Genomic DNA, 16745 nt, shown 5'->3' with positions numbered 1-16745 from the left:
GAATGAATGGGCAGCAAAAAAAAAAAAAAAAATAAAAAAAAAATAAAAAAAAAAATAAAAAAAATAATTTTTTAATTTTGCGAGTTATTTTCTATAAATATATTCTCTATAAATCCATCTTTAATCTGATATCATTTTTTTTTTCTATTATATTCCGTTATGAAATCACAGATATCTTTAATATTGATTTTATTGAAAAGGAAGTATTTACCAGCAAAGTTTAATACTATTTTTTTATTTTTTCCTATATATACATGTTTAACAATTTTCTAAGAAAAAATAAATTTAAAAAATTAAATATTGTTGAAATATTTTCTCAATTATTTTGGATTATCCATTTTTTTTTCGTAGAATAATTTTATTATATACATATTTTTTTTATTATATAATTTTATTATATACATGATTGTTCCAACAAAATGAAGAATCATTTAGAGTTCAAACAATTCCATAAGGCCAACTGAAATGACCCGATTAAGGCCAAAGTTGGAAAACTTTGACGATGTTTTGCCGTATGTCGGAGATTATGGAAGATACCAGTGGTTATTGTTATTGTCATTGTTACCTTATAGTATGACATATGCGTTCCTATATTTCTCACAATTTTTTATTACAATTACCCCGACGGAATATTGGTGCAAAATAGATGAATTAACAAATTCGAACTTTACTCAAGAAGAGAAGTAAGTATATATAGAAATAAAGAAAATATATAGAACAAATAATAAATAAGGAAAGTTATCTCTAAAAATTAGATTACTGTTTTTTAATTTTTTTTTAATTGCCACATTTTTTTGTAATTGTAACACTTTTATTACTTTTTAAATTTATTTATTTAATTTAATTTTTTAAAAAATGTCATTGCGATAAAGGATTGAATCATTCATCAAATACACATATTATTTATTTTATATATTACACATTAATATATTTACCTTATCTGAATTAATTATATCATAAAAAATACTACATGAAAAATACTTCATAAATATTACAAATTAAATTATTTAAAAAATTAATAATTTATTTCAAAAATTCATTAATATATTAATACACATACTGTTATATTAATAACACATACTGTTACTATAATAATAATATATACATATCAATATCATATTATCAATATAATGATTGAGATTTATCTTTTGTATTGTTCAAATTATAGTTTATGCACCAAAATAGTACAAATTTATTGTTACATTGTTATTGATACAAATTTATTATTTGCGATTCAAATACAAACGAAGAAATAATTAGATAAAAAAAAAAAACAAAATTTTATATTTGAATTGTTTTTTTTCTTTTTCAATAAGTCATTAAAATTTTTTGGCTACTATTATATATTATATAGATTTCAATTACTTTGATCTTGATATTATCAATTATCATACCGAGTAACTTTTTTTTATAATTTACTTGGCGGATTCTTAAGCATGTTAAAATATGATGCGATTTGGATCAACTCAAGAATTTAAGTCAATGATTCATATTGAAATTGAAATCATAATAATTGTTTAGAATTCAAATAGCAATTCCACTAACGAACGAGTATTTTTATTACGATCAATGTTATTGGAAGGATCTAGACTTCAAGGAAATCCTGAAGAGCAGCAAAGATCCACGTTCATTAAAATTCCAAACAAATAGAACAGTGGAATGTACTCAATGGGAATACAATTTCATAAAGATTTCATATTCTAGCATAGGAACTGAGGTGAAGTATCTATATTATTTTTATTTTTGTTATCTATATTATTTTCCAAGTTTGAAATTGAAAGTTATAGTATTTTCCAAGTTTGAAAGTTCGATTTAATTCGATATTTTCTATTTCAAAATATTATGAATTCTATTTTTAAGCTTTATGAAAATATTTTTATTTTAATATTAAAATATTTTTGATTTTTACACATTTTATGTAATTACTAAATTATATTTTTGGATGTATAATATTTTTGCATTTTAAGATCAAAAATGATTCAATGATACTAGTTGAAAAATATTTATATTTCAAACTTACAGAAATAATTACTTACAATTTCAAAAAATAATATATTATAAATTGTATATTAATTATATTATTTTTTATAATGTTGAATATTTTAAAATTCAGAAAAATTTATTATTTAATTTATTTGAAATTTTCAATGTTTATATTAATTTATATTATTTATATATTTATATTATATTTATATTATATATATATATATAATTTAAAAAAAAGGAATTCCAAAAATATTATAATAAAATACAATTTCCGATAATTATTTAAAAAAAGAGACCAATAATTTTGAAATATATTATAGAGGATAGGATTTTGAATAATTTTTTACCATGCGAAAATAAAATAATAAAATATAAAATAATCCTTAAGTGATCGAAATTATTGAAATTATGAATACCAGTATCATTTTTAGTATCTAGTTATATTATATAATTTATTAGTTTATTATATAATTTAATATTGATAAATTGATCAAAAACTTTTATAAGAAAGTTTTTGATCAATTTATCAATTTATCAAACAGTTATTATATTTTGAATACTTATGATAGAAATTATAGATATTCACATGGTGATGCACATATTGCTGAAAACACGCATATATAGGTAGAATTTGACAATTTTATCTCAAAAATTTTTTATTAATTTTATTAATAATCAAACTAAAAAAAGAAAATTCAAAACTAAAATTATATAATATATTTTTTTTTCTCCTCCTGGCTAAGAAGTACATTATATTCTTCGCAGATTTAAATACTCAAACTTGAAATGATATTAAGATATTTTAAACCCATCATAATTCATAACATCATAATTTCTGATCGATTCATTCATTATACGTATTTATATCAAAAAAGGATAATGACATATTTACGCTCATAAACATCACAAAGATACACGTATTTAATTTAATAAAGATTTAATTTAGTAAATTATCATTTTTTAATTAAATATCTCAAGATTATCTCGAAAATTAAGATGGGTTATATAATCGATAAAAAAAAGTTATTTAAAATCTCTGTTGTAACATATTTTAAAATCATCGAAATCAACGAGAAACCTTTTTTTCTAATATAATTATATAATTTTCTTTTTTTCTCGCTAATTAACTCTAAGCTCTTGCTGATTAGCTAGATTAGGTATGCAACCGTGAATATCTCATATCAATAGCATAGGCCATTTTTTTCTGCGGATCTATCGTTGGTGGCTTTCTAGTCGGTTGGATTGCGAATCACAAGAGTCGAATCGCGTTGATATTCTGCAACAGTATAGCCCTTCTCAGTTCCATCGCCACTGCTAGCGCGAATAGTTTTTGGTCATTCGCCATTTGCAGATTCCTCACTGGACTCGCATTTGATAATTGTATCAATATTCCTTTGATTATCGGTAAGCGATTTAATTAGATGAAATGATTCTTAATCGATAAGTTGAAGTTTTCATTTTGTAAAAGATAATCTTCAGAACGTGTGATATAATTTTGATATACTTCATTTAATAATTAATTCATAATTTTCTTATTATTCAAAATGATGAATTTATTGATATTGATTTTTCTGATGATTCTGATTAATCTATGATAAACTTTTTGATTGAATGATAATTACATTTTTAATTAATTACTAATTATTATTAATAATTTTCTTATAATCTAAGAGAAAGAGATCAGAAATTAGAAGTTAGAATTAACAATTAAATTGTGAATAGTGATTTTATTTAAATTTTAATCTTTTAAAATAATATAAAATTCATTTAAATTAATATTGAAATTTTAATTTTTCTATAATAATAACTATATCGATAATTTAATAATTAACATTAATTACATTGAATTTATTAATATTTATCTTCATTCCATAAATCTTTAATATTTCATTAACGTAATATGAACAACATACAATAATTTTCTTATTATTATTATCTATTATTAATGAAATTAATTTATTAATAAAAAAATCTTTTTTATTATGAATTTTTTTCAATATTTTATATTTAATTTGTTGTTTTAATCTAAATTTTTTTCATGAAATTTTCTCTATACGCATATTATACAGTCAATCAGAATACAGAAATCTTGCAGAAAGATTTGCACACAAATCTTATTTTACAAATTGACTAATTTTAAAAAATCTGATTCTAATGAAAATTTGAATAAATATATAATGGATCATGCATTTATTTTTCAACATAAAAAGTTGAAATCTCCTTGATTAGCGTAATAAAATATTGAAATATTGAAATATTGAATTTCTAATTTTTCATCATTTTTTTTATATATAACTTGGTCTGAAAATATTTTTGATATCAGAATAATAAAACAGAATAATAAAACCTGAATACATTTGTAGTTTCAAATTTTTTTACATCATATTATTACGAAATTATTAAATTTTAAAAAACAAAATTATATTTCAAAAAATAATATTAATAATTTAATAAGAACTAATTTCAGTCTTTCGAAATATTCTTTCGATATTTTAACAAAAAAAAATGCATATAAAACATTATCATCTATATATTAATAATGTTTCATATAAAAAAAAATTATGGAAAAAATTTTGATAACATAATTTATAATTGAATTCTTATAAGGTGAAGACTTTTGTAATTAACAATATATTTAAAAGTGTAAAATAAAATATTTTTATCATTAAAAAATAATCACGAAATTACAAAGAATTCAAAATTTAAATATAATATCACATTCTTTGAAAAAATATATATCATCTCTTTATTATTCTAACTTTTAATTAATAAATAAATCAAATACTTAATTACTTTATTAGTTTAATAATAATTTAATTGATTGAAAAAATCAATTAAAAATTTAAATAAAAAAATAAATAAATTTTGTTTCATTTATAAAAAATTATTATTCTTTTCCAAATATAAAATTTTTTGTAGAAATTTTTTATTTGACATGTTTGAAATTATAGATAAATTTTTGTGGCTGTTAAAAAAATAATAATTTGAAAATGAAAGAAAATATTTAATTAAATATTTAATTAATTTATTAATAATTTATTTCATTTGTTTATTAGACTAAAATTTGGGAAGGATTTCCAATGTTGATAATCAATATGGTATCCTGCTTGGGTGCTGCATTTGTTTTATTTCTCCCAGAAACTGTAAGACAGAATCTTCCTCAGACCATTAAACAAGAAGAAGAATTCGGAAAGGAACAAGATTTTTGGAATTTACCTTGTTATCAGAAATCATATTTTAATTTCTAATAAAAATTCAGCTAAAAATGCACAAGAAATAGGAAAAATTGTATTTCATAGCTAAAATAATCTTATCGGAAGATTAATCTAACGATTTTTCTATGTGAAAATCGTACCTGTTATTTTTGTATTACTTACTTAATTAATTACTATTTTTTTATCATTTAAATAGTTACAAATCTTAATTATAAAGTCTGCCTTATGTAATAAAAGACGCAAGAACGAAATAATTGTTCCTATGTATAAATTTTATTATTATATTTTAATATTATAATTTTAATACGATATAATTTATATTTGAGTTGTACATACAGTAATTGGTGCTAATTTGATAATTAAAAATGTTAAATCTTTACTTTTTCAATGTTTTTTAATTTTTGTTTTATTGAAATATACTTAACAAATTTTTTCTCAGAAAACAATACATTTAAATAACTTTTCTTCACAGAAAAAGAAAAAGTTTTATATGCACATGTATTTTAAGTAATGACTTAACAATATTAATTAAAAATATTGATTCTTCTTTCGAATGTTTCATTTATATGGCATCAAATATAAACATTAATGAAATTAGTTTCTGTTTTGATTTTTTAAAAATATAAAAAAAGCATATTAAAAAAAATTTTTAAATTTTAAATAATTATAATTTTTCATTAAGCACAAATTACTGATCTTCTCTATCCAAAGCTAATTTATGTAAATTTAAAAAAAAAATAAGTTTGAACATGTTTCTATGATTTAGAAAGAAAAAGAAGAAAGAAAAGTATTGTGTAAGCAAATTGTGCCATTATTTGACGATCAATGTTTCGTCATTTTACCAATAATAATACAATTAATTTAAAAAATATCTGACTTATGTGTTTTTTTAATTATTTATTTACTTCATTTATACTTTATTCAAAATTCTATGGTATTAAATCAGAAAATAAAAACTTTATATAAATCTCGATGCAAAAAATAATTTTGGTTTTATTTACTCACACATTAATGTATTTTTTAAACAAAAATAAAATATTAAATCTCATTAAAATTAAATACATTAATTTATTTTGCTCAATTGTACTTTATGATTATATATCTAGTTTTGTCTTAAAAGATTTATAATAATGATAACATATGTTATAAGATATAGTATTGGAAAAAATTGCAACAACTTTATAATAAATTTGTTAAATTTTTTTTTACGTTTTAATTAATTATATTATATTATTATATTATATATTATATCAGAAAAATTAGACATTAATATTTGAAAATTGGAATAAAAATTATTGGTACAAAAACAAAAATTTCTAATAACAATGTTATTCTAATGATAAATAATAAGAATGTTATATTATTTATCAACAAAATAGATAAAAATATATTTTTAATTAACACATTAAAGTTGTTATAATTATTATCCAATATTGTATTAAACGTGAATTTAAAATTTAAAAACGATTGAATCAATATTATCTATTGTGTTATAAAAGGAATCGAATTAATAATTAATTTATTTTATACTTTCTTACTTTAACATTGAAGATTCAAATAATTATATACAGTTAAAACAAAGAATGTTTCGAAGAATCTCATATTTTGAAAAATAATTTAATGTCACATATATGCAACAAAGAATAATGATATTTACTATAATTTAATAGTGAATTTTAATTATTGGGAACTAAAAGCAGGGACTAGTCTCATAAGTACGTGGATGATTCTAACGATTAAATAATTCTAATTGCTAGAATCATCGTTGGAAATTGTTAATAGTTTGAGCATTCTGCTGTTGAAGATTGATATCGGAGGATTGAAAAGAAGAAATTATATATCTTTTCACGGATGAAAATTTTTTACTATTTATAGTCGAACTCGAGATAAAGTTTCGATTTGTTTGAAGCAGCATTTAAATATTATTTTAAATATTTCAAAATTTTTTAATCGATATTTTGTTTGTTATATGAAATTTTAATATATATATAATAATTAAACATTATACATTTTGATTTTGATTAAATTTAATTGAAATATATTTTATGTAATAATTATGAATAATTTGAATATTATTTTGAAAAATAATAAATTGTTTATTTGTTGTTAAATATGATATAGATATATTATAACTTAAAAATCATTTTAGAAGAAACGATTTTAACATGTTGACATCATGCCAATTATATGCGAATATACTCGTATTTGACACGTACGTGTTTAAAGTCTCTTATAATACATAAAAACCTCGTATTAAAATAAAAAAAAAATTTTTTAAATTGAAAATAAATTGAAAACATGCAAAATTTTATTTTTAAAATAAAAAAAAATACCAGTAATAATTAAAAGTTACATGTATCATTGTTGCAGCAAATAATTAGAAATATTAAAATTATAATTAACATATCAAATATGTTTTTATTTTAAATATTTATATAAATAGAAAAAAATTTCTATTTATAAATTATTATGGATGCTATGAAACTAAATAAATTTTTTCTTTCCAATGGAAATTCTTTCAAATGGAAATCACAATATCTAATGTATTAATATTTATTAATGAATTATAATTATTATTTATATTAATGCGTTTCATAATGATTCGATTCATATTTAATAAGAAGTAATATTCTTACTAAAAAATATTTTTTGATTAAATATAATAATACTGAAAAAAAGTGAAGCATATAAATATATTAATAAATAACAAAATTAATTCATATCTTTTTTGAAAATTATATCGAATATTTTGAACGCATTAAAGAATAAATCAAGAATGAAAAATTATATTGATCGAGCAAATGTAAATTATTTTATTTTTAAAATATTTTTAATCGATTTCTCGAATCGAAGTTTCGACTATTCGTGAATTATTTATATTACTAAATATAAAGATAATTCTCGGTATAAACGAGACAAGTTGATGGTTCAACAACATATCAAAAGTACATTTGAATCTCATCATTTGTCATTTGTTATAAATAAATCAATTTAAGTAAAGTATAATATCTCCTAATATCTATTTTCTTATTTATCAAAATTTTAACGAAAAAACTTTGAAACTTAACAACATTTGTAAAAAATGCAAGAAAATTAGATTTGTTTCTAATTTTATGATATAAGTTGGATAAATATATATTACTATAGTATATTATTTTTATAAAAGGAAGACATAGATTTAATATATATTCAATACTGAATTTAAATGTGCCTATATATAATATACTTATACATTAAATGCTTTTCATTTTTCTTTTCTTCTTTTTTTTAATTAATTAAAACTATATTTTTTAGAATTTAATGATTTTTGTCTTTTCCACTTCGTTGTTATTAATTCAACAATTGACAACAAAAACAATTGACAAACAATTTTTTTCTACATCTCTCAACAATTTTTCAATACATGCACAATATCTTAACATCTAACATCACACTCGCACGTTTAATAACTATATTTACAAAGGATTTGGTAAATTTCATATAATTCAATCAGTCGCTATAATCTAGTGCAGTCGATCTTTTGAACACTACCAGTGAAGGCTGGATTCGAGAGACCTTTCTTCTTTCTATAAGATTTCTTCAACATTTTACTTCTGTAAAAATTTAAGAAAATTTACAATTGATATTTCTTGGAATTATATATTGCTCATAATAATATAAAATATAATATATATATATATAGTATTATTTTTATTGGATATTAAAAGGAAGAATGCATTAGATTTAATATATGTTCAATACTGAATTTAAATGTACCTAATATACTTATATATAAATTATTGTGAGACATGTTTGCAGAATCCATTTAAGAAGTTAAATAAAAATATAAAAATTTTAATATACAATATAATACACAAAAATGTAAGCTTATTATTAAGTTCATTTATTAAATTATCAAGTTTATTTATTAAATTATAAACAATTTGCATTAAGTGAAGCGAGAGAAAGTGTGTGATAGTCATCCTATTTTATCTGCATCTTATTTCATTTAAATGCAAATTTAGAATGCTTATAATTTAATAAGTAAATCTTAATTGATATTTTTATACATCAATTTTTTTATTTGCTTTAAATCGATTCTCCATATTCATCCTACGAATATATTAACATCCTATATAATTGATCAAAAGATATTTATTATAAAATATTTTATATAAAATTACATATCATAAGAAGACAATGGAAAATACTTATTTGTTTTTCCTTTTTAATCAATATTTGTTATTCTAATTTTATAATATGGCTCATCGAAAATAAAATAAAATAGATTATGTAAAATTATATTTAAGAACCAACTAAAAGTATTCAAACAAATGAATAATTTTAATAAATTATATTTATATCATTATATAACATATATATATATTTTTATATTATTCAATATTAAAATAACAAAATATACAAATAATATAACTTACGAGGATATACATGGAATCCACCAGAAGCTTTGTTCTTTTCCAAAGTCATTACCTTCCTGGAGGGTTTCTGGAAGTTCTTGATTCAGAGTTTCCGGCAAGCCAAGGGTCAGGAAGGAATGTATAAAAGACAATAGACCAAGGGCAATGAGGGGTAAAGCAGCATCGATGTCAGCCTAAATAGAGTAAAAAGAAATATTTTTACTTCGATATTTTTATTTCGATATTTTTATATAATTCAGAACTAATCGAAATATTTTTTTTTATACTTGTCTATATTCTTAATAGATACATATTACTTTATTAAAAAAATACTAATTTTAATTAAAATTAATTATTTGTTTTCATTAAATCAATATTAGTTAGAACAAAAGCTAATTGACTTTTGAATTTTTTATATATTATAAATATAAAACAAATTAAAAGATATTTCGATTCACTTACAAAATAAATAACACTTACACACTTACCAAATAAATAATGTATGGTCCTAAAATATGAGCGACATAACCGATAATATGGATCAAAGATACACCTTGGGCTCGCACTACGGTAGGCAGCATTTCAGCTGCATATTGGAAACCAATATTCGCCGCGACATTCACTCCAAGACGTGCTATGATCGCCATAGCGACCGTTGGTGGGCCTTGAACAAGTTGAGAAATATGTAAATGCCATGAATGCCGCATTCCACGCACGATATACGCGACCGATCCATGCTTGGTCCAGTTAAAAATCAAATGTCATCCCTTTGAGTATACATATTGTTGTATAATAATACTATTAATGAGCGGATTCTTGATTAAATTTAAACAATTAAAGAAATGAAAGAAAGAAAAAAAATTTGAATAGAAAGATTTTTTTTTTTCACATTCAATGATCTATTTCATATGTAATAATAATGAATGATATACTTATTTAAGTTTTCAAAAATCTTTATATATTTCGCAACGATTATTAAGATAGATTATTATAAATAGAATTTTCGGATGATCAATAATAATCATTGAAAAAATTCCGATTTTAAAATTTAATTTAAAAAAATTTTATTTTTAAATATAATATTTTTGAATATAATAACAACATGTTAAAATATTATAATTATTTATAATAAGAAAATAATTTTTTTATCAGAAAGTTTTAATTTCTTAAATATTTTAAATCGACATCGATAAATCAGATTTTATTTTTTTTAATTAACTTATATTTTTCATATTTTATTGAATAATTGATAAGCTATTTATAAAAAAAAAAGAAAAAAAGGAATAAAAAAAAAAGACTTACCAGCAGGAGTGGAAAGGGCAACAAAGGAGAAAATGCCACAGAGGAACATTGATGCGAAACCCATCCATCGTCTGCCCCATCTATCGAGGAAAAGGGCAAGTAATACGGCCGCCGGAAGTTCCGTTAGAGAAGCCAAAGAGAAGGACATGAAAACGTCAGGATCTAAAAGTTTCATGTTCCAAACGTGACCATCGAACACCCACACCATCAGCAGCCTAGAAAAAAGTCAATCCTATCATAGATAAATCAGCAGGTTTCGCGATCGTTTATAAATCCTCACGAGCTTTGTTTGCACTTTGTCCATATTAATTATATATACTTAGATACTACATGAACAATACTTAATAATCCATATAAAATATTCATAATATCTATTCTCTAGTAATTTATGACTATTTTATGATAATTTATTTCAATGTTATTTTTATAGTAATAGTTATGAGGAATAGATATAATGATTTAAAACGAGGTAATTTTTTAATTTATATACTTAACTATAATATACTTATAATTAACTAATATACTTATAATTAATTGTAATATAAATTTTATGATTATTAATTATTAATCATTAATCTTTAATTAACTAAGAATTTTTTTTAATTCAACACATACATTAATAAAATAAGTTTATTATATTTTTAGATTTATTATATTTTTTTGTATATACAGTTATTTAACATTTAACATTTATTAAACATTTATTTAACATTTATAATTTTATTTTCAAAAATATTATTTCCTTATTTTTTTTGCTATTTTTTAATATGATTTCAAAGAGTTTTCTTTTTCTAAAAATAAAAAACTAAATGAATAAAAATAAATTTAAGAATTAAAATTAATTGAAATTAAAAATAAAAATAAAATTATTTTTAATATTTATAATTTCAATTAATTTTTTTCTAAAATGATATTAAAAATTAATAAATGAAAATTTATAATTTTTTAATATTTATTACCGATTAATATCAAAAAAATTGACTTACCAATAAACAATGAGCATGATAGTGATACGACCGAGTCGCGGCAGTTTAAAGAGATGCAGGACGGTATATTGATTATGCGATTGATCCTTCTCGTTTGACATCCTGCAACTTTTTTCGAATTCATCAAATATTTCCTGTTTCACCTCCTTGCCATTCACTTTCGCAAACTTCTTTAGCATCTCAATCGCTTTGTCAATTCTTCCACTGGTTATATACCAACTGTGAAAATATATGAGATATGCAAATAAAACTGATATAAAACTGGTATAAAAACAATCTTAAAAATCTAAATCTTATATATTGTATATTATATAATTATATATATATTATATATATAAATATTTTGATAAAAATGATCTTTTTCAATGGGTATTAAATACTTATTAAATTTTATTAAATATTTTATTAAATATCTTCTTTTTTATAAATGTGAATAGCATTACATCGGAGATTATCGAACTTCAGATGTGATTAATCATTCGCTTACAAAGTACAGTAAAAAGTGTGTCTCATTGAGAAAAAGAAGTTGATCTTGAAATATTTTTTCTTTTTTTGCAAAATCGAATAACCAGTCATGCGAATAATTATCGAATAGATTTATTCATAGATAATTTAAAATTTTTAAATCTTCAAATTTTAATATCAAAATTTTCATAAAGAAGCAAAATTCAAATTAGTTCAATTAACATTAAAAGAATCACGAAATATAAAAAAAAAAATATTAAAGATAAAAATAAAAGAAATGAAATAAAATGAAATGTATTGAATTTATATACATTATTATAGTTATAATTATAGTATATATATTATATAATTATAGACATATTTTAATATTTTCTTAATTTAAACATTTCATAATTTTTGAGATAAAAGAAATAAATCATGAAAAAATCATAAAATCATTAAAATTTATTATCAAAAAAATTAAAAAAATTAAAAATATAATATATATATATTTTCCTATTTAAAAAAACTAAGATAATAAAAAAATAATTATTTTTTCATTCTGAATTTCTAATTCTTATTTTGTAAAAATTAAATATATTTGTAAAATAAATTTAATTTTATGTAATCTCATATTCATACTCGAATAATATTCATGTAATATTCATGTATAATAAATATTATGATAATAATATAAGATATATTTCAAATATATCTAATCATGTATAATAAATATATATTTATATATAATATTTTGATAATTTGGATGTTAATCGAATTACCGTGCACTTTCAGGAACAATCCATGGTCCTATAAATGCGACCACCATAGGACACGCGGTGACCATGCTTAAAATCCTCCAATTTGAGATCCAATAGGCGATCCAAGGTAAAAGACTCGCAGCTGCCGCGAAATAAAGCCCAAAAGACATATTTGCCACAAGAGTTCGATATTTCGGGCCGACATATTCTATCACTGAAAACGCATTTACGACATTTTCTTTATTACAGTCAAAAATATATCTATCTATATATAAAAAAAGATGTCATTCTTGCCAAATGTTCTAGCAATATATTTTCTTTATTTGATAAAGCAATATCGTTCCGTTATTTCAACAGTATCCTTGATTTTATTACTTTTATACATATATAAATGTTTATTTTTCAAATTAAAATATTTTTTATTTTTTGATATGAGTATTCTTGATTTTAATTGAAAAATTATGTATTATATCGATTTTTATTTTTATTTATTTTGAATATTATATATAATAATATATATTAATCCACACAAATTCTTCATATAGAATTTATATTGTTAATCTCTAATAGTTTTTATATACCGTAATATTCAATAAAATATGAGATAATAATATTTGCTAATAGTTCGATAATTTTAATTTTTTCGATTTTGTAACTTTTAATAGGCATTTCTTCTAGATTTTAATACTAAATATGAAAGTTGTTTCTTTTTTAAAACTTATTGTTTTTAAAAAAAATGCAATTTTTCAATTTTTAAAATATTTTGTGCTTTTATAATAATAGTTATTTTTGACGAAAAATGATTCTATGAATTCTCTTGAGTAAAATAATATAAGTATTTATTAAATTAATAAAAAATCTAATGTAATATTTATAATAATGATCAAAGTTAAAAAAATGCGATATAATATAATATAAATAATTATAATATTAATTATAATATAATATGGTATAATATATAATAAATAATAAATGGTATATACATTTTTGTTAATATTCTTTTTATTTAAATTAAAAATAATTTAGGAGAAAATCTAATCATACAAATTTATTAAGGAAAACAAGAAGAAAAGTTATAAAATCATTTCTATTTTTAATATAGAAACATTTATTTTGATGATAATGACAATGATATTCAATTTGATATAATAACTTATAATAACGACTATGATATAATAACTTTTTCTATGCACAGCATATCGTGATCATTGAATATTATTACGTCATATATTAAAAATAAAAATGATTTCTAATTTTTCTTGATATTTTCCATAACAAAAAAAGCACTTGATGCACTCCATTGTGATGCTAATAAAATAAATTTCATCTCAGAATAAGTCTATTTAATTATTCTCTAACGTTTTAGCATAATCTTTTTATATTAATTTCATTATAACTCTTTAATTATAGAATAATGAAAAATGTTTCAAGAAAATGTTATTCAGTATTACAGTAGTTATCTCAATAAATAGAAATTAATATTTTATTAAAAAAAAACAGATCTTTTATTCTTTCTTTATATTATCACAAAAAAATTTCTTGTATCATAAATAATCAGCCTATTGGAAAAAAAAAATTTAATGGAAAAAAAAATTCAATATCTACTATAATTATTAAAAAAAAGCTTGTAACTTTTTAGGCGGATTATTTTATATATATACATAACGCACAGAATATTTCAAAAATAGAAAAAAATTTAAAGAATAATTCTAGATGTTAATATGAATATCAAAATTGATATACAAAAATATCTATTAAAACTTATTTTTTTAAATTAAAATGGAGAAAATATTCTATAATGAATAACGTTACGATGTTATAATAAATAAGATTTTAGAACAAATTAGTTCACTGTATAAGCAATTTAATTTTGTATTGAATGAAGAGAAATAAATAGAGCTACTTTATCGCCATCTTTATTTTATTTATAAAATTAAATTGCTTATAACTTAATAAATAAGTCTTATCTGATATTTTTGGATATAAACTTTTTTATTTATTTTAGTTTTTGAAATCAAATTAATTTAATTAAATTTTTTTCTTCTGAATATATATAAATTTTATATATAAAATGTAATGATTAATAAATTTGCTATTAGTATTCATTATAATTTTTCCAACGACTTACCGATAATAAAAAGCACGTTGAAGCAATTATCGAATGATGATCCAACGACTAATCTTGCGAGACAGAAACTCCAGAAACTATCGCAAAACGCAGTGCCAACAGAGGCGATAAAACCGACCGCGTTGCAAGCGACCAACGCCGGAATTCTGCCATAATGGTCGGCTATGTAACCGAATATTAAACCTCCAAGCATGCTACCTACGAAGAAGGCCGATTGTGCCGCTGAGCTAAGGAATGCGTGGTCACAGACCCATTCCAACTGAAAACAGAAATGGGAGAAGATACTTTATGATTCAAGCCAGTTATGCATCAAAAATATAAAGAAGTTTTGAGAACGATGAGAGATCAAGAAAATAGAAATTTGCATTTATTTTTTGGAATGTAATTGAAAAATTTAATTTGTAAAAACTATATATATATTTTTTAATAATAATAATGATATGTAATAAAATAATAGGAATAGAAAATAAAAATAACAGTTAACAATTTATTTAACAATATTTAACAATATTTAAGAATTGCAAAATTAAATTTTTGATTAAAATGAAAGAATTTCTTGGATTATAGCTAAAAATAATTAATATATTATAATATTAATGATATAAATATAGGAATAAAAATAGAAATAAAAATTAAAATAATAATAATAACATTAAGAATTATGAAATTGAATGATTTTTTAATATCTTTTTGATATTATTTTTAATAATTGGTACTATTGCATTGGTATAATTGCATTTTATATGATGAAATGGTAATAATAAATAATAATAAAAAATAAAAATAATAATAATTAAAATATAATTAATAATTAAAATAATTAAAATAAACTTACTATGTAATTTTTATTTTTATTATAATTTTATTTATTTTTGTTTTGTTTAAAGAAGATTTATAAAATTGAATAATTTTCATATATATTATTACTATAGTTATAAATTTATTTATTATTTTACTTCAGATTATAAAATTTTTTTAGTTATCATTATTGCAATCATGATTTATCATTATGTCTAAATATATTTTTGTTAATAATTTATTAGAGAGATAACTATATTGATACGTAAATAATAAATATATTGCATTTAACTTCAATTTTTTTTTTAAAAATATTAAATATTAGTAAAACATTATATAATACGTTCTATGAAAACTTATATTAATAAACAATTTTGAGATTGAATGAATGTTCAAGTTATTTATTCAATTGTATTTCCATTTGCTCAAATTTGTGTTTAAGATATCTAGTTTAAAAAATTTTTCTTTCATATTAATTTTTTTTCTAATTTTTTTTTATGAGTCACATATTGCAGAAATTATTTCATATATTAATAGTTTGAATATATTAATAATTTGAAAGATATAATAAATAAAATAAAATTCAAAGTAATATAAAAATAATATAAAATTTTAAATTTGAAATTTTTATAAATAAATATATATAAAAAATATATGCATGGTAATATATATTAAAATATATATAATTTATTTATATTTATATATTTTTATATACTATGGGAATTTAA

At 20.0% G+C, this 16745-nt stretch overlaps 2 protein-coding genes across 3 annotated transcripts in view; one reads left to right on the top strand and one right to left on the bottom strand.

The window, feature by feature from the left end:
* The first annotated feature begins 418 nt into the window (after positions 1 to 418).
* On the top strand, positions 419 to 3461 carry LOC102680192 (carcinine transporter-like). Of its 2 annotated transcripts, none has more exons than XM_031514236.1 (3): positions 419 to 683; positions 1522 to 1717; positions 3139 to 3461. In XM_031514236.1, exons 1-3 carry the CDS (start codon positions 466 to 468, stop codon positions 3172 to 3174), a joined length of 450 nt encoding a protein of 149 aa, XP_031370096.1. In that variant the 5' UTR covers positions 419 to 465; the 3' UTR covers positions 3175 to 3461. The 2 variants fall into 2 exon arrangements, with proteins under 2 accessions (XP_031370096.1, XP_031370097.1); XM_031514237.1 differs by having other exon boundaries at positions 3135 to 3461.
* A 4981-nt stretch (positions 3462 to 8442) lies between these two features.
* Positions 8443 to 16745, bottom strand: part of LOC102675383 (organic cation transporter protein-like) — a 22743-nt gene continuing 14440 nt past the window's right edge. Inside the window, 7 exon segments of the mRNA XM_031514235.1 lie at positions 8443 to 8794; positions 9620 to 9792; positions 10087 to 10262; positions 10901 to 11115; positions 11887 to 12105; positions 13113 to 13305; positions 15220 to 15521. Of these exon segments, the coding sequence (XP_031370095.1) occupies positions 8698 to 8794; positions 9620 to 9792; positions 10087 to 10262; positions 10901 to 11115; positions 11887 to 12105; positions 13113 to 13305; positions 15220 to 15521 (1375 nt within the window). The 3' untranslated portion in view covers positions 8443 to 8697.

This window comes from Apis dorsata, unplaced genomic scaffold (genome assembly GCF_000469605.1).
Source record: "Apis dorsata unplaced genomic scaffold, Apis dorsata 1.3 scaffold_935, whole genome shotgun sequence".
Classification (NCBI taxonomy): domain Eukaryota; kingdom Metazoa; phylum Arthropoda; class Insecta; order Hymenoptera; family Apidae; genus Apis; species Apis dorsata.
The sequence above is the reverse complement of the archived record's forward strand: the minus strand, read 5'-3'. Positions and strand labels throughout refer to the sequence as shown.